At 36.1% G+C, this 24,771-nt stretch overlaps 1 protein-coding gene across 2 annotated transcripts in view; it reads right to left on the reverse strand.

Moving 5' to 3' along the window:
• The window catches only part of LOC115630078 (thyroid transcription factor 1), a 66,877-nt gene that overhangs the window by 21,377 nt on the left and 20,729 nt on the right, over positions 1-24,771 (reverse strand). For both annotated transcript variants that reach the window (XM_030526702.1, XM_030526701.1), the window contains exons 4-5: positions 13,033-13,184; positions 8,431-8,526 (exon numbers count right to left, since the gene is read on the reverse strand). In XM_030526702.1, coding sequence (XP_030382562.1) covers positions 8,431-8,526; positions 13,033-13,184 — 248 coding nt within the window. The remainder of the gene's footprint in view (positions 1-8,430; positions 8,527-13,032; positions 13,185-24,771) is intronic.

A 24,771-nucleotide genomic window follows, 5' to 3' on the forward strand; every position in this document is an offset into this window, starting at 1 on the left:
TCAACTTTTAAATACAATAGGAATCATTTAAATCGGTTTATACTGTCTAAAGTTCTGAGGTAACAATGAACAATACAGTCGAATTGAGAACGTCCTCGTTTGCAGAACCTAACCAAACTCTCATCAAAGTACCCTTAAAGTACATCCTTTCCAATAAAAAAAGAATCATCGAAATCGGTTATCGTGATATAAAGTTATTCGTTTATTTGTCTTGCACATACTTAATACAAATTTAAGACTTATGCTGATAACAAGAGAGAAATGCTAAAGTCGATCAGGCTCCACTCTTAAATACCCTGTACCGCCCACCAAAAAGGAAAAATAAAAAAAATTTTTTAAATTTATTTATGTATTTAATTAAATTAAATACAAATTATTCAATACATATATACAAAAGTGGAGACATGTTCATGTACAGTTTCAACAGCATACAAAGCAGCAACAACAACAGACTGCGGTCAGAGCTGCAGGCAGCGCATGTGCAGGTATTTTATTTATGGCTATAACTTTCTTCAGAATTGTATCCTTTGGGTACAGGCTATAAAAACATAATATTTTAACAAGTAATACTGACTTTGCTCCTAAATTACAGATTCAAGGCCAGATTTACCATCGAATTAGAGAATTATAACCTCTTGAAGATACACAACAAAAACATGGAGGAGCAACTTGATCGGCGTCAAGAGATTAACACAGCAATGAAAAGAGTAATTCTTCAAGATCTGCAGCAACTGCATTAGACCTCATGACAAACGATGACTACAAAGTCGTGATAAGAGTAGATAAACGACAAACTGGAAAATATATTCAACATAGCATATTCAACGCCCCAACAATAGAAGTTGCAATACTGGTAGTTGGAGAACATTTGGAAGCATGCGATATTGTACTTACAACTTAAAAAATATATGAAACACATCGTTCATATGACACATTGCAATACCCCTTATGTTCTGAAAAGGAGACGATGGATATCACTTCAATATCAAGATTTTTAATCCATTAAATAGTGAGTATCAATACCATTGAATGCTAAAAGTGACTTCGGGGATTTAGTTGTCAAATTCTGTCTACCCTTTCATGGAAAGTGATCGTGAGTTTTACATCTAAAATACTAAATTTACCGTATTTTTTCAGGTGAGGAAACTAACAAGAAGGTTAGTTCGATGAATTAGTACACATATCGTTCGATGATGCATTAAAATTCTGACAACTATTTGTTGCAATTCCGTCGATTGTTCAAACAATATTGCGTCGACATGTGTGTTCATCAAAATCAAAACAGAGCGCCTAACATACAAGTACATTAGGTTGAACCAAACCAAATTGCGTTCGGAAGATTATGATTATATACGCAATGCAATTAGCACTGAGGGAGATGCATCTAATGTTGGTCGATTGACTATTGTCTATTATTCAAAAACTGCTTCCCGGACAAGCATTAAGTGATCGGCACGACGTAACCGCTCTTGTTTCAAGCAAAAAACGTTATCCACGAAAATTGTCGGCGGAGACCATCACTGGCAACGATGGGTATCCACTGTAAATGTGAACTCAAAACCAATATGCTACCCGTGCGAAGCCGGTGCGGGCCACTAGTCTCTATACAAGTATATATAAAACAGTTTGCCTGTACCCAAAGGGTAAAAGGCTATATTAATTTTGTGCGAATGTATGTAACAGTCCGAAGGAGGCTTGGCAGACCCCACAAAGTATATATATTCTTAATCTTGATATAGCCATGTCCGTCTGTCCATCCGTCCGTCTGTATGAACGCAAGGATCTCAGAAAGTATAAGAGCTAGAATAACCAAATTTTGTACCTAGATTCTCCTTTTTCTGACGCACCCCCCCACTCCCCCGCTCTTAATGTTTTTTCCATAACTCCCGTAATTCTTGGAATTTTGAACTCGAATTTGGCAAGTGTTCATACGGACGGACAGGCGGGGCTAGATCGACTCGTCTTGTCACGCTGCACCATGTTTTTTTTGCCCGTTTTTTTTGGCGAAATATTAAGATACTTACCCCAAATTTAGTTTGTACGCATATTTTGGTACCTTAAGACGACATACCAAGTTTGGTTCAGTTTGGGCCACTATTTCATATAGCTGCCATATAACCGATTTGGTCGACTTTCACTAACTTCAGTATTTTTAACTGTATCGAACCAGAAACTGGCCTATATTTTGCTCCCATGCAATATATTTTAGTTCAAAAAATATAAATAATTTAATATGAGTTTATTTTATTTTTTTGATTTCCCCCCTCTGCCAGACAGAACAGAATTTCGTTAATACTGTCCACATTTCAAAAGCTGCATAAACAAAACTTTGCACACGTAATTTATATAGAAATCAAATCGGTAAATTTTTAGAAAAGTTATTAGCGAAAATATTTCACTATAGTACTACGCCCACAAGCACGCTACCTCATATTTTTCTTTTTGCTTTCGCTATGGGCGTATATAACTCAGTGCTTGAAGGTTATCTGGGTACAGGGTATTTCACTGTCGGGATTGCTAGACTGTTGCATTTTCTATTGTTGCCCCCTCTTCGCAACCAATGACTAGTAATGCCTCAAAAATCTAGACATTGTTCACGTTCCGCTTACTCTACATTATCAAAATGTTGGAGGTATTTTATCTAAGCTAAAAAACCTATTTAAAGACAGCATTTCGTTTGTTATTTCATTTTCGCAAACATGGTTAAAAGACTCTGTTTCTGACTATGAAAGTCTGTCAATTATCATTACCATTTATAAGCGTGATCGCATAAATCGTCGTGGTGGTGGTGTACTGATCGCTGTCCAATCCACCCTTCGATCAGAACTTGTTTATGTAAATATGAATGCTGAAGTAGTATTTATTGCTGTTAAAGTAATTCTATCTTCACATTGAATTGTCTTTGGTTCAAATTAATTCAATTTTTAATAACCTAAATAGACTGCTTGACCTCATTTTTATAAACGAGGGCACAGATGCTGTAATCTCTAGATCTTCACCTCTATCTATTCCCGAAGATCCGTATTACCCTACTATTGAAATCTCGATTTCTCTTTACGAAGCTAAAGCCTCTCCCTCGGAAAGGCGATTTTAATAAGCTCAACAGATTAATATCAGAAACGGATTGGTCATTTCTATACGAATCCGTTGACATTGAAATCGCGTCTACTTTTCTATGAGACCATTCTCTCCCTTTTCGATATCTGCATTCCCTATAGCGTTATACCAGCGTTTAGCTGTAAAGCTCAATTTGTTCAAGACCCTAAGTAGTTTTACAATTTTTCTTCGTAGTGAAAATGCAAGCAATGATTCGGCTAATGTTGACTTATTCGCTAAGTTTTTTTCAGTCAACTTATTCATCTATTAGTTTCAATGGTAATTCATACCCTTATAAAATTCCCTATTCTAATTATATTTGTTTCACCCATAATTAGCAGTTCCTGCATTCTGTCAGGAATTAAGTCAGTCAAATCTTCATACTCTCCTGGGCCAGACAACATTCTCAGTTGTGTGCTCAAGGAGTGTTTTACCTCCCTATACCAACTATTGCTTATGCTAACTATTGCTTGCAATTTTCCAACTTTTTGGAAAAACTCCTTCATTCCGCTCCACTGCTTAAACGTTTGGTATCCACAGTGCATATCGTATCAGGATCGAATTGAGTCTGTTCAGAAACAAACTTTGCATACATCTATATATATAAAAAAAAGTTTGTCCTGACTGACTGACTGACTGACTGACTGACTGACTGATTGGTGATCAACGCACAGCCCAAACGGTAAAGGCTAGGAAGCTGAAATTTGGACTCAAGTATCCTATCAGGGTGTAGATGCGCACTAAGAAGGGATTTTGGAAAATTCGAGCTCCAAAGGGGGGAAAAGTAGCTCCAAAGTTTGTTTGAAAAATCCGCATTTTTCAACCGATCGACTTCAAACTTAGTTTCTAAAATCAATTAAAGAATACAAACAAAATTGCATACTCGGGGGAAAACGAGCTTTAAAAAATATAATTTTTTGTCAAGACCTGCTAGTGTTATATAAATTACTAGCAGGTATTGCCCGTCTTAACCCGGCTCAATATAATGTTTCCAATTGTATTTATTTTGTGTGTGCATAACCTACCCATATGTTTTCACCTTATAAGTTACCAGTAGGAAGGCATTTAAGGTATTTAAATGAACATTTTCTGTTCTTGACAAAAAATTGTTCAATAGTCCGTTACATTTTTGTTCTTGCCAAACTATTTCGTTAAACGAACATGACCACTATAACTACTATTTTTTAAAGCTCGTTTTCCCCCTTTTGGAGTTAGAATTTTCCAAAAGCCTTTCTTAGTGTGCTCCTACACTATGATGGATACTATGAAAGGATACTTGAGTCCAAATTTAAATTCACAATTGAGTCTTTTCGTGTCATATTGAGTCAATACGGCCACGCACAAACTCGGAATATGAAACACGACATTCGTGTCAATGCCGTGCAGCGATGAGCCACGATCAAAAACCACTGGCACCGATACCATCAAAATATCGAAGTTTGAATGCAATAAGCAGAATATTTAAATAATAAAATCGAATTATTTATTGAGATCAATAAGAACAAATCATATACATACATACATACATCTGCCCGCAATGCGAAGCAGAATATGCGTAGCTCCGATATTCGGTTTCTGCTTTACTATCGCTTACGCAGTCGTTGCCTAGCGACGGTAACTGTAAACTTTTGGTGTTTTGCCTTTGCAATTAACATTAAATGGTCAAAACGAAAGAAGAAGAGCGAGCTAATGACTTGCAGTTGTTGTTGTTTTTAGAGCATTATTTTTTTTTACAATCAAACAACTGTGTTCGATTGCCCAATGTATACATTAATACGAATGTACATACATGCTATATTCATACACAGGCATACATACATACATATGTATGTTTCTCTTTACTTTTTCAACCGTACGTAGAGAACCGCACACATAGACACGAACTGTTGCTTGTTGTGTGTGTGAGTGTGTGTATGAGATGTCCCCAACTATTAATGAAAGCTAAACAAAGACAAAATTACTTTTAAAAATGTTATATAATTTTCAATTAATTAACATTTCTTGCTCTGTCAGTGCAAGACGAATGTACAAACATACATATGTAGATACATATGTACATACATAGATGTGCACATATGTATGGACATTCACACATTAGTGTCTCACATTTTGCTTTGGCTATTTCAATCATTTGCACGCAACTACACGAACAGCTGTTTGCATGTGTGTGTGTGTGTGTGTATGTATACTTAGTTGTCCCCAACTGTTTGATATTTGTATTGTTTGTTCTGCCTGCTTTTGTAAAATGCATATTTTGAAAATCCTTGAATGCAAAGTTGTAGATTTAGTTACGTAGATTACATTATCCAAATTTTAAATCGATCGGACTAAATATATAACACAAACTTTTCATTTGAAATAGTGAATAAATATTAAAACCCCAATAATTCAAGCTCCAACACAAATTTCGAAAATCCGAGTATGCAGTTTTGTTTGTATTCTTTAATTGATTTTAGAAACTAAGTTTGAAGCCGATCGGTTGAAAAATGCGGATTTTTCAAACAAACTTTGGAGCTACTTTTCCCCCCTTTGGAGCTCGAATTTTCCAAAATCCCTTCTTAGTGCGCATCTACACCCTGATAGGATAGCCCAAATTTCAGCATTCTAGCTTTTACCGTGTGGGCTGTGGGCTGTTGACGCGGTTTGCTTTTGTGCCCCAACATTTTTTTTACAGGAAAACTCCCATATTTTAGGCCCCAAAAAAAATACCAAAAAACCAAGTATACAGTTTTTCTTGGAATTGTTCTGAGAGTATACAAACTAAGTTTAAAGTTAATTAGATGAAAACTGTAGATTTTTCATACAAACGTTGGAGCCTGTTTTACTTGAGTCCAAATTTCAGCTTCCTAGCCTTTACCGTTTGGGCTGTGTGTTGATCACCAATCAGTCAGTCAGTCAGTCAGTCAGTCAGTCAATCAGTCAGTCAGTCAGTCAGTCAGTCAGGACAAACTGTTTTATATATATAGATTAAGTCGATCGGTTAAATATTTTTCATGCAAATGTTGATGCCTGTTTTCCCACCTTTGAAGCTCGCATTTTTCAAAATCGCTCTTATCGCCAGCTTACACTATGAAAGGATACTTGAGTCCAAATTTCAGCTTCCTAGCTTTTACCGTTTGGGCTGTGCGTTGATCACCAATCAGTCAGTCAGTCAGGACAAACTGTTTTATATATATAGAAGTAGTAAATAAACGTATAATTGTAAGCACAAATACTGAGCCAGCAAAGACGGGCAAGACCATCTACTAATAATATATTGAAACATTTCATCGTATCATTCTTTTACAATCTATCCTTGTAGTTCATAAATACATCTTAATGTGTCGATCCCTAAATAAGTATGTATGTTCGGGTATAAGATCTTTAAAACTCGAGCAAATTATTTATCATTCAAAAAGAATGGTAAATTACTTTTTTACTTGAATAAATATATATAAAGGCGTAATGATAACAATCACTTTTGCTATAAATACAATTGTCATTAAGTGAATCAATTATTTTTCGGGATGCGTTCACTGAAGGATGGGACGTGTTATAACAATAAAAACAATCGAATTGTGTATTGTCACCCTTCAATTTTATTGTGTGGAAAATTTATATAAGACCTACCCACATAAACAGGAATGGTGATTACCTTTGTATAAAACAGCTCAAAACCAAATATTAATGTCTGAGTAGATACACAACAGTGGTATGTTTTTGAAAGATAAAAACGCATTTATAAACCATGGGATGGAATAATACAATGTAAACTCACCCCAAAACGCATGCTGAAATACGTTCATTGTTTGATCATGTTCTGCACTCTTAAAAGGTCCCGGCTTTGTGTTAAATGCATGCTTGCCTCTCTTACTAAAAGGACTTTAGACATAATAAAACATCCATGCATCCATCCATCCCCCAAAATGGATATGTTTTCCTACCTTCGTAAGGCAAAATACATGTAGGCATGTTCATATGTATGTACATGCGCACGTATTAATAAATCGATCGAATACAAAACCACAAATACAATTTCTTCTTATACCTACTTTGTTTTATTTTCTATAATTGGTTTAAAAATGATCCAGTCAATTGTTAATTTGTTAGTCTGTTATTTAACTGTGAAATTTGTCTTTACTTTACTCGCCCACTACATAAACGTTTATTAGTTTCTTTTAAACAAGCAGAGAAGCTAAAGTCGGCTGTCCCGACTTTGAAATACTCTGTACATATGTGTAGAATAATTAAGCGTGTATGTGTGTGTATTTCTCGTGTGCCTGTGCAAAGTAGTAACAACAGCTGCAGGCACTGCTTGGTCGTGCATACATATATGGCTATAACTTCCTGTTAAATCGGCCTATCATGATGATTATCTGAATGATAATTAATTAATTAATTACAATTTTACCCTTAAAAAAGGAAATTGGTAAATTTCTCCCTTTCTCAAAGCTACTATGATAGAATAATTATACCCTGTACCCAAAGGGTAAAAGGGTATACTAGTTTTGTGCGAATGTATGTAACACACAGAAGGAGGCGTGGCAGACCCCACAAAGTATATATATTCTTGATCAAAATGACGTGACGAGTCGATCTAGCCCTGTCTGTCTGTCTGTCCGTATGAACATCTGGATGTCAGAGACTATAAGAAGTAGAGACACCAAACTTTGCACAAAGATGCGTTATGTGTGTAAGTTTGTTTTATTACCCCCGAAACCCCCCCCCCCCCCCCCCCCCCCCCACTTCCCCCTATGGGGGTCTTCCATTCATCATTCAGAGGCGTGCATTTTAATGAATAACATTTAACGCATTTGGAAGTATTGAACTAATTATTAGCACTCTGGAGTTAAGTTCTGTAAACTTTTCCACGTACAAGTTATTTATGAAGTTATTTGTCTTACGTTTCAAGCAATCCAGATGGCTAAGCACATTGGGGAACTGGTATTTGAATTAATAATGTTAATAACAACAATTTCTGAACATGTTTGCAACAAGCAATTTGTAACTGATTTTTTAGGCATGGAGAGTGATTTATTGCAGCAACCTTTTACGCACACGCATCGGAAATTTGGCTTTCGGCACAACCCAATAACCGCTGATATGGTAAACCTATCATAGGTTTACTCGTCTTTTCTTCTTAATCTTTTGAAAACCCTTCCTCAACTTCATCGCTATAGGCTCACAAGGAGCACAAATGATGATATGATGATTTAATTACGGGACAACTTTTAATCCAATATTTTCATAGTTTTAGAACTTTATTGTTTTATACGAATTATTTATGAGTAAAGAATGAATTGATAATTTTATGGTTTGTTGTTCGTCCATTCGACATGTGAAATAATATCTTACCTGTGTGGGCGTCAAGTGAATAAGACTTGCCAAATGTTCTCTTTCAGGTGCAGACAAATATCTTTGTTGTTTGAATCTTCTTTCAAGTTCATAAACCTACAAAATAAAATAAAAAGTAATCAATTCTTTATACACTTGAATTTTGTCTTATTAACAAACAAAATTAATTTAAAATGTACAATTGTAAATACTATGAAAACTTTAATTTGATATTTACACTACACTTCAAACCAAAAGCAAATGTAAACAGTTTTTAGAGAGAATATTTACTGTTCAAATTTGTGTACGAGTATGTTTATATGGGTTGTTTGCGCATTGCAGCCAATAGCCACCACATTCAAGTTTATTTGCAGTTTTACACTCTGTATCCAAAAGATAAAAGGGTATACTAGGTTAGTGAGAATGTATGTAACACACAAAACAAAGCGTGGCAGACCCCTGAAAGTATATACATATATCAAATTTTTATGGCTTTTACTCAAAGAGTAAAAGGCTATATTATTTTTGTGCAAATGTATATAACACGCAGAAGGATACGTCCGTCCGTCTGTATGCACGCAAGAATATCAGAAAGTATAAGAGCTACAATATCCAAACCAGATTCTCCTCTGTCAGAGAAAGTACGATTTTGAGTTTTTTTTTCGATGCACCCCGCACTCTTCCACAATTTTTGTTTACTAAGAAAACTTTAAAACCTTACATTAGGTTTGCGGGAGATGAAAAATGTAACAGGCAGAAGGAGGCGTGGCAGACCCAACAAAGTATATATATTCTTGATCAGCATGACGAGACGAGTCGATCTAGCCCTGTCTGTCTGTCTGTCTGTCTGTCTGTCTGTCCGTCTGTCCGTATGAACACCTGGATCTCAGAGACTATAAGAGGTAGAGACACCAAACTTTGCACAAAGATGCGGTTTGTGTGTACGCTGTGCAAGTTTGTTTTATTTTTTTTTAATTTTCTTCCCCACTTCCCCCCTATGGGGGCTTTCAGTATTTTCTATGTGTTATGGAATATCCCTCCCTCCCCCTCTCCACAAACAATCAATGATTGTCGATAACTCCTGTATTTCTACGCCTGTTACATTTTTCATCTCTCGCAAACCTAGTACTTGTATACCAAGAGTATATACATTTCATGTTCGGAGTATAAACAGCGAAATGCTTACGTCAGTTGCAGACTTTATTATTTATGTTTGTAAATACTTTTTTGAACCAGCTTTACAGCAACATACTTATGTATTGTATGCTATTAGTGATCTATAAAACAAGAAAGGAATGCTAAAGTCGAGCGAGCTTAACTCTTAAATACCCTGTAGCTCCCACCAAAAAAAAACAAGAGAGAACGCTACAGTCGAGCAAGCCCGACAGTGTAATACCCTGTACCCAGGTAAACTTCCGTCACTGAGTTATATGCGCCCAAAGCAGCAGCAAAAAGAGGAAGAAGAAGAGCGAACTTGTTGCTGCAGTTTGTGGGGGGGGGGGGGGGGTTGTACTGGGGGGGGGGGGTTGTTTCGCTAATAGCTTTTCTTAGAACTGACCGAATTATATAAAATTTTGAACAACAGTAGACAATTATATATAAATTATGTGTGCAAAGTTTGGTTTAGGTAGCATTTGAAATGTGGACGCTATTGACGAAATTCTGTAGCGGGGGAAGGGGGGGAAAATTCCAAAAAATAAAATAAACTCGTCCTTTCTCGGACCTGGAATCTGGATGCCAACTTTGGTTATTCTAGCTTTTATAGTTCTGAGATCCTTGCGTTCATCCAGACGGAAGGACAGACGGACGGACATGTCTAGATCGATTTCTTTCGTCATGCTGATTCAGAATATATACACTTTATGGGGTCGGAGATGCTTCCTTCTGCATGTTACATACTTTTCACAAACCTAATATACCCTTTTTACCCTACGGGTACAGGGTATAAAAACAAGTAAAAAAGCTAAAGTCGGGTTTCCCGACTTTGAAATACTCTGTACATATGTTTAGAATAAATATAGAAATTAAAAAAAGTAAGAGAATTTAAAAAAAAAAACAAGAAAGGAATGCTAAAGTCGAGCAGGCTCAACTCTTAAATACCCTGTACCACCCCACAAAAAAGTATGGATCAGAAAAAATGAACAAACTCGTCCTTTCTCGGGCTCAGAAGAATCTGTATACCAAGTTTGGTTATTCTAGCTCTTATACTTTCGGAGATCCTTGCGTTCATACAGACAGACGGACAGACAGACGGACATGGCTATATCGATTCGGCTTGTCATGCTGATCAAGAATATATATACTTTGTGGGGTCTACCAAGCCTCATTCTGTGTGTTCCATGTGCACTCGCACAAAACTAATATACCCTTGTACCTTTTGGGTACAGAGTATAAAAATTTGATCGATTTTACCTCTTTTGGTATTCGAACTCACGTAAATTACACGTAATTGCACATATACAAAGCAAAGGTATTTGCAATGTAATTAATTGTTCTGCATACAAACACTCATATAAACACGCATAGACACGATGATGTAAACGTATGCTGTTGAAACTGTACATGAACATGTCTCCACTTTTGTTATGTATTGAATAATTTGTATTAAATTTAATTAAATACTTTAATTAATATAATTATAAAATTAATTTTAAAGGGTGAAAGGCTAGTTTTGTGCGAATGTATGTAACATACAGAAGGAGGCGTGGCAGACCCCACAAAGTATATATATATATATTATGGATCAGGGTGACAAGACGAGTCGATATAGCCATGTCCGTCTGTCCGTCCGTCTGCCCGTAGCGCTGACAGCAGCTGTTGTTGTTGTTGCTGCTTTGGTTCAACTTTGTGCATACATACACGCATATAAACACGCATAGACACGTGATGTAAATGTATGCTGTTAAAACTGAACATAAACATGTCTTCTAATTTAATTTAATTAATTAATACATTAATTCAATTTTTAATAATCTAATTTTAAACAAAAAATTTTTTTGTTTAATTTTTCTTTTTTGTGGAGAGTACAGGCTATTTTACTTGCGAACTCACGTAAAGGGTGTATAATTGCACATATACAAAGCAATTGCGTCTATGTGAGTGTATGTATGCTTATGCTCATATATTCGTGTTTGCTTTCGCAGTCAACCAAAGCACCAGCATCAACAACAGTCGCGGGCAGCGCTTGAGAGCGCTGCAGCAGCAAATATTTTTAGGGCTATAACTTCTTATTAAATCGGTCTATCATGATTGAAACTTGGCATACGAACACATAAGGGGTATTTGCACAATTTCAGTTCGAAATTCTAAGAATTACAGGGTATAAAAATAAACTTTCACAGCGTACACACATAACGCATCTTTGTGCAAAGTTTGGTGTCTCTACCTCTTATAGTCTCTGAGATCATACTGGTGATCATACGGACAGACAGACAGGGCTAGATCGACTTGGCTTGTCATCCTGATCAATAATATACAAGGTGTGCTCCAAAGTAAACAGGACTTAAAAAAAAAATAGAACAAATGGTTTTTTGGCAAAATCAATTTATTTTATTCAAAATAGTCTCCTTCTGCGTCAATACAAGTTTTTGAACGATCCAAAAGCATGTCGAACGAGTGTTTTAGCTCGTTGGCCGGTATGGCCGCCAGTATGCCGGTGCAATCCTTTTGAATGGCCTCTACGTCTGCATAACCCCTTCCTTTCATGGGCAAATGCATTTTTCCGAAAAGGTAGTCGCACGGTGCCATATCAGGTGAATACGGCGAGTGGTTAATGGTTAAAATGTGATTTTTGGTCAAATAATCGGTCAAAAGCGTCGATCGTCTGAGCAATTTTTGGTCGTCAGTCAATTTGTGCGGAACAAACCGTGCACACACCTTTCGTAAGCCCAAATGTTCGGTCAAAATGTGATAAATCGATGTTTTGGAGATGTTTAATTCCATTTCCATCAATTTTAATGATGATTTCGGCTGATTTTTGTTGAATTCACGCACAGTTTCGATGGAATTTTCGGTGATCACGAATTTAGATTGGCCCACATGTTGATCGTCATTTATGTCCCCACGACCACTTTGAAAACGTTGAAACCACTCGTGCACTCTGCTACGGGATAGGCAATCATCGCCATAAACTTGTTCCATCAATTGAAACGTTTAGGTAAAAGTTTTACCAATTTTAAAACAAAATTTAATGTTGGCTCTTTGTTCGAAGCTCATTTTCGAACCGATAACACAAACATACTGACACTTAAAACGCAATAACTTCACTTCCAATCGATGAAATGTCATGAAGTTCTCACTGGACAATCGATAAAGATAGCAGATTCTAACGCACTAGTCGACATATAGATAGCGCCACCAGGGGGCGCTAGATTCAAAAAGTCCTGTTTACTTTGGAAATCTCCTTGTATATACTGTGTAGGGTCTGCCACGTCTCCTCCTGCTTGTTACATACATTCGCACAAAACTAGTATACCCTTTGGGTACAGGGTATAATAATCATGGTTATGATTACAAATAATTCTTTGAACGATTAGACTAAAGACAAAATTATAAATATTTAGATTGAAAAAGATTTTTCGGAATCCCGAATATGCTTAAAAAAAAACCGTTAGTTTAACAAACCTGTGCTTGAGTAAATAAAACTCTCCGTTTTCTTCTTTGCGCTAAAGGGAACTGTAGAGGTTTTGACTCGCTTACACTGCACGCTGCTAAGCCACCCATGTTCCCCATATGCCCCATTGAGCCGCTGGCTGATGTACTCATAAGTCGTGATACTGAAAAAACAAAAAATCAATGAAGAGACCTATCAGCTCATTTAACATAATACAAACATATGTATATGAAAATGAATAAATGGAAACATTTTGACATAAGATCATTCACAGTAATCACCATAACAAATAGAAGTCATAAAAAAGTTCGAATGCAAATTGTATTTGTATGAACAACTTTTATGTTTATAAATTTATTGCATCCGAATTATATGAGTACCTTGTTGACATACCTGACGATGTTGCTTGTTTGTGATGGTGTTTTGTTTGGTGACCATGGATGACCAAACGTTTAATAAATTTATGGTAAATGTTTGCTAATGCATACACTCATAAAAACACACGTAAATTTAAATATTTACACGTTTATTGAAATATTTTCACCATCGATTTTGCACCGTCATGTGTTTTAGTAGATATAAAGTATGCACACTTCAATTCCAGTTTAATATTAAAATATTAAATTTAAAGTGTGATGATATTTAATGACAAGTATTGATGTGGATGTGGGCTTGATTCACACCAAAGATTTCCTTTTTATAAATATAAAATATTTTGAACACATTTTCGTCTACTCTTCTGCATATTTAAGTGTTTTTATAACATGTCGTTAATGAACGAGAAATATATATTTACATATATCATTATTATGTGCATGTGTATTACTTATACATATATTTATTTATATAAGAGAACACTTTTATTAGGAAGTAATTTTCCTATTTGATTTGTTATTATAATAAAGAAACAAGTAAAAAAGGTGAAGTCGGGTGTCCCGACTTTGAAATACTCTGTACATACAAGGTGTGTTCCAAAGTAAACAGGACTTTAAAAAAAATCGAACGAATGTTGCCGGTGCAAGCCTTTTCAATGGCCTCTACGTCTGCATAATGCTTTCCTTTCATGGACAAATGCATTTTTCCAAAAAGGTAGAAAAGGTAGTCGCACGGTGCCCTATAAGGTGAATACGGCGAGTGGTTAATGGTTAAAATGTGATTTTTGGTCAAATAATCGGTCACAAAGATCGATCGTCTGAACAATATTTGGTCGTCAGTCAATTTGTGCGGAACACACCTTTCGTAATGTTCGGTCAAAATGCGATAAATCGATGTTTTGGAGATGTTCAATTCCATTTCCATCAGTTTCAATGATGATTTTGGCTGATTTTTCATAAATTCACGCACAGTTTCGATGGAATTTTCGGTGATCACGAATGTTGATCGTCATTTATGTCCTCACGACCACTTTGAAAACGTTGAAACCACTCGTGCACTCTGCTACGGGATAGGCAATCATCGCCATAAACTTGTTCCATCAATTGAAACGTTTAGGTAAAAGTTTTACCAATTTTAAAACAAAATTTAATGTTGGCTCTTTGTTCGAAGCTCATTTTCGAACCGATAACACAAACATACTGACACTTAAAACGCAATAACTTCACTTCCAATCGATGAAATGTCATGAAATTCTCACTGGACAATCGATAAAGATAGCAGATTCTAACGCACTAGTCGACATATAGATATCGCCACCAGGGGGCGCTAGATTCAAAAAGTCCTGTTTACTTTGGAACGCACCTTGTATATATATAATAATTATATAAATTAAGAAAATTAAAACAAAAGAGATCGCTACAGTCGAGCAAGACCACAAAAAAGGAAATTAAAAAAAAAATTAAAAAAAATTAAATTAAAAAAAAAATGAATTAATTAATTAAGTAATTAAAGTAAATTAGAAGACATGTTTTTGTTCAGTTTTAACAGCATACATTTACATCACGTTCCTATGCGTGTTTATTTGCGTGTATGTATGCAGCACAAAGTTGAACCAAAGCAGCAACTACAACAGCTGCGGGCAGCGCTGCCGACAGAGCTGCATCCAGCGCATGAGCAGCGATTTTATTTATGGCTATAACTTTCTTCACAATTGACCTATCTTGATGAAACTGGCACGCGGACACATTATTGTAGGATGTACCTACCAAAATTAATTTCAAAATTCCAAGAATTACGGAATTCATACACAAAAACACGAATTGCGGGGGAGTGTGGGGGTGTATCAGAAAAAAAAATAAACTTGACCTGCCTAGGACTTAGTGGAACCTGGATGCCAAGTTTGGTAATTCTAGCTCTTGTACCTTCTGAGATCCTTGCGCTCATACAGACGGACGGACAGACTGACGGACGGACATGGCTATATCGACTCGTCTTGTCACCCTGATCCATAATATATATATATATATACTTTGTGGGATCTGCCACGCCTCCTTCTATGTGTTACATACATTCGCACAAAACTATTATAGCCTTTCACCCTTTGGGTACAGGCTATAAGAAACAAGTAAAAAAGCTAAAGTCGTGTTTATTTGCGTGTATGTATGCAGCACAAAGTTGAACCAAAGCAGCAACTACAACAGCTGCGGGCAGCGCTGCCGGCAGAATATGGAATATTTTATATTTAATTTAGTTAATTAATTAAATTAATTTAGTTAATTAATTTAATTAAATTAAATTAAATTAAATTAAATTAATTAATTAATTTAATTTAATTTAATTTAATTTAATTTAATTTAATTTAATTTAATTTAATTTAATTTCTTTAATTTCCTTTTTCTTTCCTTTCTTTATTTCTTTATTTCCTTTCTTTCCTTTAATTTCCTTTCCTTTAATTTCCTTTCCTTTCCCCCTTTCCTTTCCTTTCCTTTCTTTCCTTTCCTTTCCTTTCCTTTCCTTTCCTTTTCTTTCCTTTCCTTTCCTTTCCTTTTCCTTTCCTTTCTTTCCTTTCCTTTCCTTTCCTTTCCTTTCCTTCCTTTCCTTTCCTTTCCTTTTTCCTTCCTTCCCTTCCCTTCCCTCCCTTCCCTTCCCTTCCCTTCCCTTCCCTTCCCTTCCCTTCCTTCCCTTCCCTTCCCTTCCCTTCCCTTCCCTTCCCCCTTCCCTTCCCTTCCCTTCCCTTCCCTTCCCTTCCCTTCCCTTCCCTTCCCTTCCCTTCCCTTCCCTTCCCTTCCCTTCCCTTCCCTTCCCTTCCCTTCCCTTCCCTTCCCTTCCCTTCCCTTCCCTTCCATTCCTTCCTTAATTTCTTGCTTATTCCTTCCTTCTTTCCTTTCTTTTTTCTGGGGTGGTACAGGGTATATAATAGTTGAGCCTGCTCGACTTTAACATTCCTTTCTTGTTTTCTTTTAATTTTTATAGCCTGTACCCAAAGGGTGAAAGGGTATGCTAGTTTTGTGCGAATGTATGTAACAGGCAGAAAGAGGCGTGGCAGACCCCACAAAGTATATATATTCTTGATCAGGATGAGAAGACGAGTCGATATAGCCATGTCCGTCTGTCTGTCTGTCCGTCTGTCTGTATGAGCGCAAGGATCTCAGTAAGTACAAGAGCTAGGATAACCAAAATTGGTATCAAGGTTCTTTTAAGACCTAGGCAGAACGAGTTTGTTTATTTTTTCTGATACACCCCCCCTCCCCCCACACCACCGCAATTCGTATTTTTTCTTATAACTTCCGTATCAATTTTGGTAGGTACATCCAGCTAGTACTAATGTGTCCGTGTGCCAAATTTTATCATGATAGGTCAATTCTGAAGAAAGTTATAGCCATAAGTAAAATCGCTGCTCATGCGCTGCCTGCAGTTCTGTCGGCAGCGCTGCCCGCAGCTGTTGTTGTTGTTGCTGCTTTTGTTCAACTTTGTGCTGCATACATACACGCATATAAACACGCATAGGTACGTGATGTAAATGTATGCTGTTTAAACTGAACATAAACATGTATTCTAATTTAAATTATTTAATTATTTTAATTAATTAATTCATTCATTTTTTTTAATAATTTAATTTATTTTTAATTATTTTTTTTTTGTACTGTCTGGCTTGCTCGACTGTAGCGTTCTATCTTGTTTATTTTTAAGTATTGTAAATTATTTTTTCATTTATTTATTTAAATTTTTTTTGCATCGATAACCATTTTTGTAGGTTAATAAAAACTAATAGAAAATAACATATATACGAGTATACATATGCATATGCATACACATATGTATGTACACTTTCACCCTGCAAATGTGCACACATTTTAAAAATCATCTTCCTATTGGTTAAATAAACAATGACAATGACTTAATTCAAAATCAATTATTCTTACACATACCTTTTCATATTTAGGTAAACACAGTAATAATAAGAACCAACATTGATTGCGTGACGAAGCGTCTTTAAGATCTTACGTGTTTACTTAAGAACATCTTATAAATACAGACCACATGATTTCGAGTACTTGGCGTGAACTTCACTCTATTCTTTGGGAATGACGTTTTCATTTCTATGATATACATTCGAGTATGTATGTCCGTATATATATACATAAATATGTGTATAATTGTATGCGTGTGTGTATTTATGCACAATACACTTTGAATAAGCGTAGGTTTTTGTCTCACATGAGGTAGGTTCATTAGTCACTCGGACGACTTTGATTTTATTCTCCTTTAACTTATCCCCTATTTTTATACTCTGTACATGAAATGTACAGAAGTATATTAGGTTTGCGGGAGCTGAAAAATTTAACAGGCAGAAGGAGGCGTGGCAGACCCCAGAAAGTATATATATTCTTGATCAGCATGACGAGACGAGTCGATCTAGCCCTGTCTGTCTGTCTGTCAGTCTGTCCGTCTGTCCGTCCGTATGAACACCTGGATCTCAGAGACTATAAGAGATAGAAACACCAAATTTTGCACGAAGATGCGTTATGTGTATATTCTATACGAGTTTGTTTTATTTTTTTGATTTTCCCCCCCACTTCCCCCCTATGGGGGTTTTCCCGATTTTCCATTCGTATAATCGCCTATATCTCGGAGACTATAAGACCTAGGACCACCAAATTTTAGTCCCAGATGCCTTATGTGAATACGCAGAAAATGTATATTTTGGAATTTCCCTCCCTCCCCCTCTACCCCGCAAATCGTAATTCCCGTAGTTCTTGGAATTTCGAACTAAAATACCCCCAGTTAGTTATTATGTGTCCGTATGCCAAGTTTCACTATGATAGACCGATTTAACAAGAAGTTATAGCCATAAATATATTTGCTGCTGCAGCGCTGCCCGCGGCTGTTGTTGATGTTGCTGTTTGGTTGACTGCGAAAATGCTTACACAGACACGAATAGATGCGCATAGGCATACATACACTCACACAGACGTAATTGCTATGTAAATGTGCAATTATAAACCCTTTACATGAGTTCGAATACCGAGAGAGGTAAAGTCGATCAAATTTTTTTTTTATTTTCTTAATTTTTTATAGCCTGTACCCAAAGGGTGAAAGGCTATACTAGTTTTGTGCGCATGTATGTAACACACAGAAGGAGGCGTGGCAGACCCCACAAAGTATATATATTCTTGATCAGGATGAGAAGCCGAGTCGATATAGCCTTGTCCGTCCGTCCGTCTGTCCGTCTGTCCGTCCGTCCGTCTGTCCGTCTGTCTGTCCGTCTGTCCGTATGAACGCAAGGATCTCAGAAAGTATAAGAGCTAGAATAACCAAACTTGGTTTCCATATTCTCCTAAGACCGAGAAAGTACGAGTTTGAGTTTTTTTTTGATGCACCCCCCCACTCCCCCGCAATTCGTGTTTTTTCTTATAACTTCCGTAATTCTCGGAATTTTGAAATCAATTTTGGTAGGTACATCCAGTTAGTACTAATGTGTCCGTGTGCCAAATTTCATCATGATAGGTTAATTCTGAAGAAAGTTATAGCCATAAGTAAAATCGCTGCTCATGCGCTGCCTGCAGCTCTGTCGGCAGCGCTGCCCGCAGCTGTTGTTGTTGTTGCTGCTTTGGTTCAACTTTGTGCTGCATACATACACGCATATAAACACGCATAGGTACGTGATGTAAATGTATGCTGTTTAAACTGAACATTAACATGTATTCTAATTTAATTTAATTAATTCATTCATTCATTCATTTTTTTTAATAATTTAATTTATTTTTTTACTTTTTTTTTTAATTTTTTTTTTTTGTGGAGAGTACAGGCTATTTTACTGTCGGGCTTGCTCGACTGTAGCGTTCTATCTTGTTTTATTTTGTATAATTATTGTAAACATATGTACAGAGTATTTCAAAGTCGGGACACCCGATTTTAGCTTTTTTACTTGTTTTAATAAAAACTTTAATAAACTATTGCATTAATACCAACTCTTACTATTTTTAACAAATTTTGACAGAAGCGATGAGGATTTTTGCGTAATACCTATGTTTTTGATTGATTATACCTCCTTCGTGGTTCGAACTGACGTAAAGGATGTATGGCTGCACATTTACACAGGGATATTGCCTTTGTGTTTCTATGCGTGCCTCTGTGTGTGTGTGTGAGTACACAGTTAAGCTAAGGCAGCAGCAACAACAACAGCTGGTGGAAAAACAAGCCCACATTACATTTGTTAATTTAAACATTTAAGACATGCAAACACATAATCGCTTACAGAAAGTAATTTCAAAATTTGATTAAAAATTTCAAGAATTACGGGAGTTTTGGAAAATTTCTAATAGCGGGGTAATAGGGCGAAGAAGGAAAATTTCAGTAAATACTTGTAATGCGTACACATATATGGCCTAAGTGTGTATGGTGTCTCTAGCCTTAATAATCTCTGGGATCCAGGTGTACGGAGGGACTCGTCGCGACTCGTCTTGGCATGCTAATCAAGAATATAAATATTTTGTATTGTATGTTCTACAAGGAGTGTTCCAAAGTAAACAGGACTTTTAAAAAAAATTGGAAATGGTTTTTTCGGCAAAATCAATTTATTTTATTCAAAATAGTCTCCTTCTGCTTCAATACAGCTTTTTGCAAAGGTAGAAAAGGTAGTCGCACGGTGCGCTATCAGGTGGTTAATGGTTAAAATGTGATTTTTGGTCAAATAATCGGTCACAAAGATCGATCGTCTGAACAATATTTGGTCGTCAGTCAATTTGTGCGGAACAAACCGTGCACACACCTTTCGTAATGTTCGGTCAAAATGCGATAAATCGATATTTTGGAGATGTTCAATTCCATTTCCATCAATTTCAATGATGATTTCGGCTGATTTTTGATGAATTCACGCACAGTTTCGATGGAATTTTCGGTGATCACGAATTTAGATTGGCCCACATGTTGATCGTCATTTATGTCCCCACGACCACTTTGAAAACGTTGAAACCACTCGTGCACTCTGCTACGGGATAGGCAATCATCGCCATAAACTTGTTCCATCAATTGAAACGTTTAGATAAAAGTTTTACCAATTTGAAACCAAAATTTACTGTTGGCTCTTTGTTCGAAGTTCATTTTCGCACCGATAACACAAACATACTGACACTTAAAACGCAATAACTTCACTTCCAATCGATGAAATGTCATGAAGTTCTCACTGGACAATCGATAAAGATAGCAGATTCTAACGCACTAGTCGACATATAGATATCGCCACCAGGGGGTGTTAGATTCAAAAAGTCCTGTTTACTTTCGAACCAACCTCTTATAGTTTCTGAAATCCATGCAGTGTTAGATCGACTCGTCTTGTCATGCTAAGCAAGAATATACCCTCTCAAGAATATAGCTCTTAGACGGACACTCTTTCTAGAACATTCGTTTTGATGTAATGGGCACGGACACTATTTTTCGAGAAATTCGAACTAAAGCCCCTCTTGGCTGGACGCGAGCTTTGTCTTAATGGACGCTGAAATGCATACATATATGTATGTATGTATGTACACATAAAATTTGAAAGCAAACGTCTCTTGGCTGTACGCGTACGTTTTGGTAATGGATGTTTCAAATGCAAGCAAAATAATTGTAGTGACCCTCTTCATAAAGTTTGATCATACACATCTCTATATAAATAAAACAGTTTGTCCTGACTGACTGACTGATTGGCAATCAACGCACAGCCCAAACGGTAAGAGCTAGGATGCTGAAATTTGGACAGAAGATCCCTCTTATAGTGAAAGTGAGCACTAAGAAGGGGTTTCGGAAAATTCGAGCTCCAAAGGGGGGAAAACGAGCTCCAACGTTTGTATGAAAAATCTACAATTTTTATCCGATTAACTTCAAACTTAGTTTGTATACTCTCACAAAGAATACAAAAAAAACTGTATACTTGGATTTTCAATATTTTTCCTGCGGCCTGAATAATAATGATTTTCCGGTGGAAAATTCGGTAAACGAAAAGCTATTTGCAATCAACGCACAGCACAAACGGGAAGAGCTAGGAGGCTGAAAATTGGACACATGTTGTCTTCAGTGGTGTAGGTGAGCACTAAGAAGGGGTTTCGGAAAATTCGAACGCCAAAGGGGGGAAAACGGGCTCCAACGTTTGTATGAAAAATCTAAAATTTTCATCCAATTAACTTCAAACTTAGTTTGTATACTCTCAAAAAGAATACAACAAAACTGTATATTTGGTTTTTCGCCATTTTTCCTGAGGCATGAAAAAGGTTTTCCGTGGAAAAATTGAAACACAATCAACACCCCACAGCCAAAACGGTAAAAGCTAGGAAACTGAAATTTGGGCTCAATTATTCTATCATGGTGTAGATGCACACTAAGAAGGGATTTTGGAAAATTCGAGCTCCAAAGGGGGGAAAAGTAGCTCCAAAGTTTGTTTGAAAATTCTGCATTTCTGAATCGATCAACTTTAAATTTGGTTTTTATAATCTATAAAATAATACAAACAAAACTGCATACTCGGTTTTTCGAAATTTTTGTTGGAGCTTGAATTATTGGGGTTTTAATATTTATTCATTTTTTCAAATGAAAAGTTTGTGTTATAAATTTTGTCCGATCGATTTCAAATTTGGGTAATATAATCTACGTAACTAAAATTACAACTTTGCATTTAACGATTTTTAAAATATGCATTTTACAAATGCAGGCAGAACAAACAATACAAAATATCAAACAGTTGGGGACAACTAAGTATACATACACACACACACACACAAACATACATACAAGCAGCTGTTCGTGTAGTTGCGTGCAAACGGTTGAAGTAGCCAAAGCAAAATGTGAGACACTAATGTGTGAATGTTCATTTGTACACATGTATGTACATACATACATACATATGTACAAAAGTACATTCGTCTTGCACTGACAGGGCAAGAAATGTTAATTAATTAAAAATTAATAAAATATAACATAAGCATTTAGACGTTATTTTTTCTTTGTTTAGTACATTTGGCATAAGGGGTTTTTAGGACAACGGACTACAAGGGCGTACGCAGGTTGGGCAGGGGGGACATTGCTCCCCCTAGAAAGCATTTCGCATTATGAATTACACCAGCACCATATGTATTACATACGTACATACATATATACATACGTCTGTATGTATAGTATGTACATATGTATGTACATCAATAAGTATGTATGTATGTACGTTCATACATTCTTATATACATATATAGGTTTGTATGTATGCAGTGGGCCATCGAACACTGTTGTTTAATTGTAAAAAATAGTGTTCTATGGTTTCAAATCAAAATGTTTAAAACAATAACAACAACTTCAAGTTATTGGCTCGCAAATCTTCTTTCGTTTTGATCATTTACGTCTGTTCATTGCATACGCAAAATGCCAAAAGTTTACAGTTACAGTACACATACAAATACATTTGTATGTATGTATGTGTACAGTGAACAATCGAATACAGTATTATAATCAATAACTCTCAAACGATGTTTTTCGATGTATTTGTATTCGACATGTATTACGATATATCAACACAAGTATCGATATTTTCGATATATCGCATTTAATTTTATTATTGGGGTTTTAATATTTATTCACTTTTTCAAATGAATAGCTTGTGTTATAAATTTTGTCCGATCGATTTCAAATTTGGGTATGTTGATTACATAACTATATCAACAAAGTGGCATTCAACGATTAAAATATAGCAATATGTTTTTTACTTGCCATATATCAAATATCAAATAGTTGGGGACATCACATACACACACTCACACATACATACAACAAGCAACAGTTCGTGTCTATGTGTGCCCATGCATACATACATATGTACATGCATATGTACATGCATATGTATGTATGCCTGTATATGTATGTAGCATGTACATACAAAACAACAACAACAACTGCAAGTCATTGGGTCGCTCTTCTTCTTTCGTTGTGACCATTTAATGTTAATTGCAAAAGCAAAACGCCAAAAGTTTACAGTTACCGTCGCTAGGCAACGACTGCGTAAGCGATAGTAAAGCAGAAACCGAATAACGGAGCTACGTATATTCTGATTCGCATTGCGGGCAGATGTATGTATGTATGTATATGATTTGTTATTATTGATCTCAATAAATAATTAGATTTTATTATTTAAATATTCTGCTTATTGCATTCAAACTTCGATATTTTGATGGTATCGGTGGCTTCAACTATCGAAAGTTTTACTCTAGCAAATTGAGATGAGAATTGTCAGTGCTTTTTGATCGTGGCTCATCGCTGCACGGCATTGACACGAGTGCCGTGTTTCATATTCCGAGTTTGTGCGTGACCGTATTGACTCAATATGACACGAAAAGACTCAAATGTGAATTTAAAATTAGGATATACCCTTATAATTATTCCCCTTTTTTGCACTAGACTATCTTAAAACGTTGCGTTATCTCTATATATAAAACAGTTTGTCCTGACTAATTGGTGATCAACGCACAGCCCAAACGGTAAAAGATGAAATTTGGACTCAAGTATCATTTCATAGTATCCATCATAGTGTAGGAGCACACTAAGAAAGGCTTTTGGAAAATTCTAGCTCCAAAGGGGGGAAAACGAGCTTTAAAAAATATTAGTTATAGTGGTCATGTTCGTTTAACGAAATAGTTTGGCAAGAACAAAAATGTAACGGACTACTGAACAATTTTTTGAAAAATGTTCATTTAAATAGCTTAAATGCCTTCCTACTGGTAAGTTATAAGGTGAAAACATATGGGTAGGTTATGCACACACAAAATAAATACAATTGGAAACATATTGAGCCGGGTTAAGACGGGCAATACCTGCTAGTTTTTCATATTCCTTTTATTTGTAATTATTTCTTTCTACCCATGAGATCTACTACAAGATTTTTATAAATTCCGCTTTTTATGTACATAATATTCCTGATATTTAATTATTTCACCATTATACATATTCTCAGTTTTGCACAATTAAAACAAGACAGGAATGCTAAAGTCGAGCGAGCTCAATTCTTAATTACCCTCTACCTCCCACCAAAAAGGAAAAAGGAAACAAAAAATGTTTTTCATTAATTTACAAAAATTATATTAATTAAATTATTTAATTAAATGAAAGACATGTTCATATACAGTTTCAACAGCATACATTTACATCACGTGTCTATGCGTGTTTATATGCGTGTATGTATGCAGCACAAAGTTGAACCAAAGCAGCAACAACAACAACAGCTGCTGTCAGCACTGCGGGCAGACGGACGGACAGACGGACATGGCTAGATCGACTCGGCTTATCATCCTGATCAATAATATATATACTTTGTGGGGTCTGCCACGCCTCTGCCTGTTACATTTTCAGCTCCCGCA

This window comes from Scaptodrosophila lebanonensis, unplaced genomic scaffold (genome assembly GCF_003285725.1).
Source record: "Scaptodrosophila lebanonensis strain 11010-0011.00,11010-0021.00 unplaced genomic scaffold, SlebRS2 tig00000303-arrow-arrow-pilon, whole genome shotgun sequence".
NCBI lineage: Eukaryota > Metazoa > Arthropoda > Insecta > Diptera > Drosophilidae > Scaptodrosophila > Scaptodrosophila lebanonensis.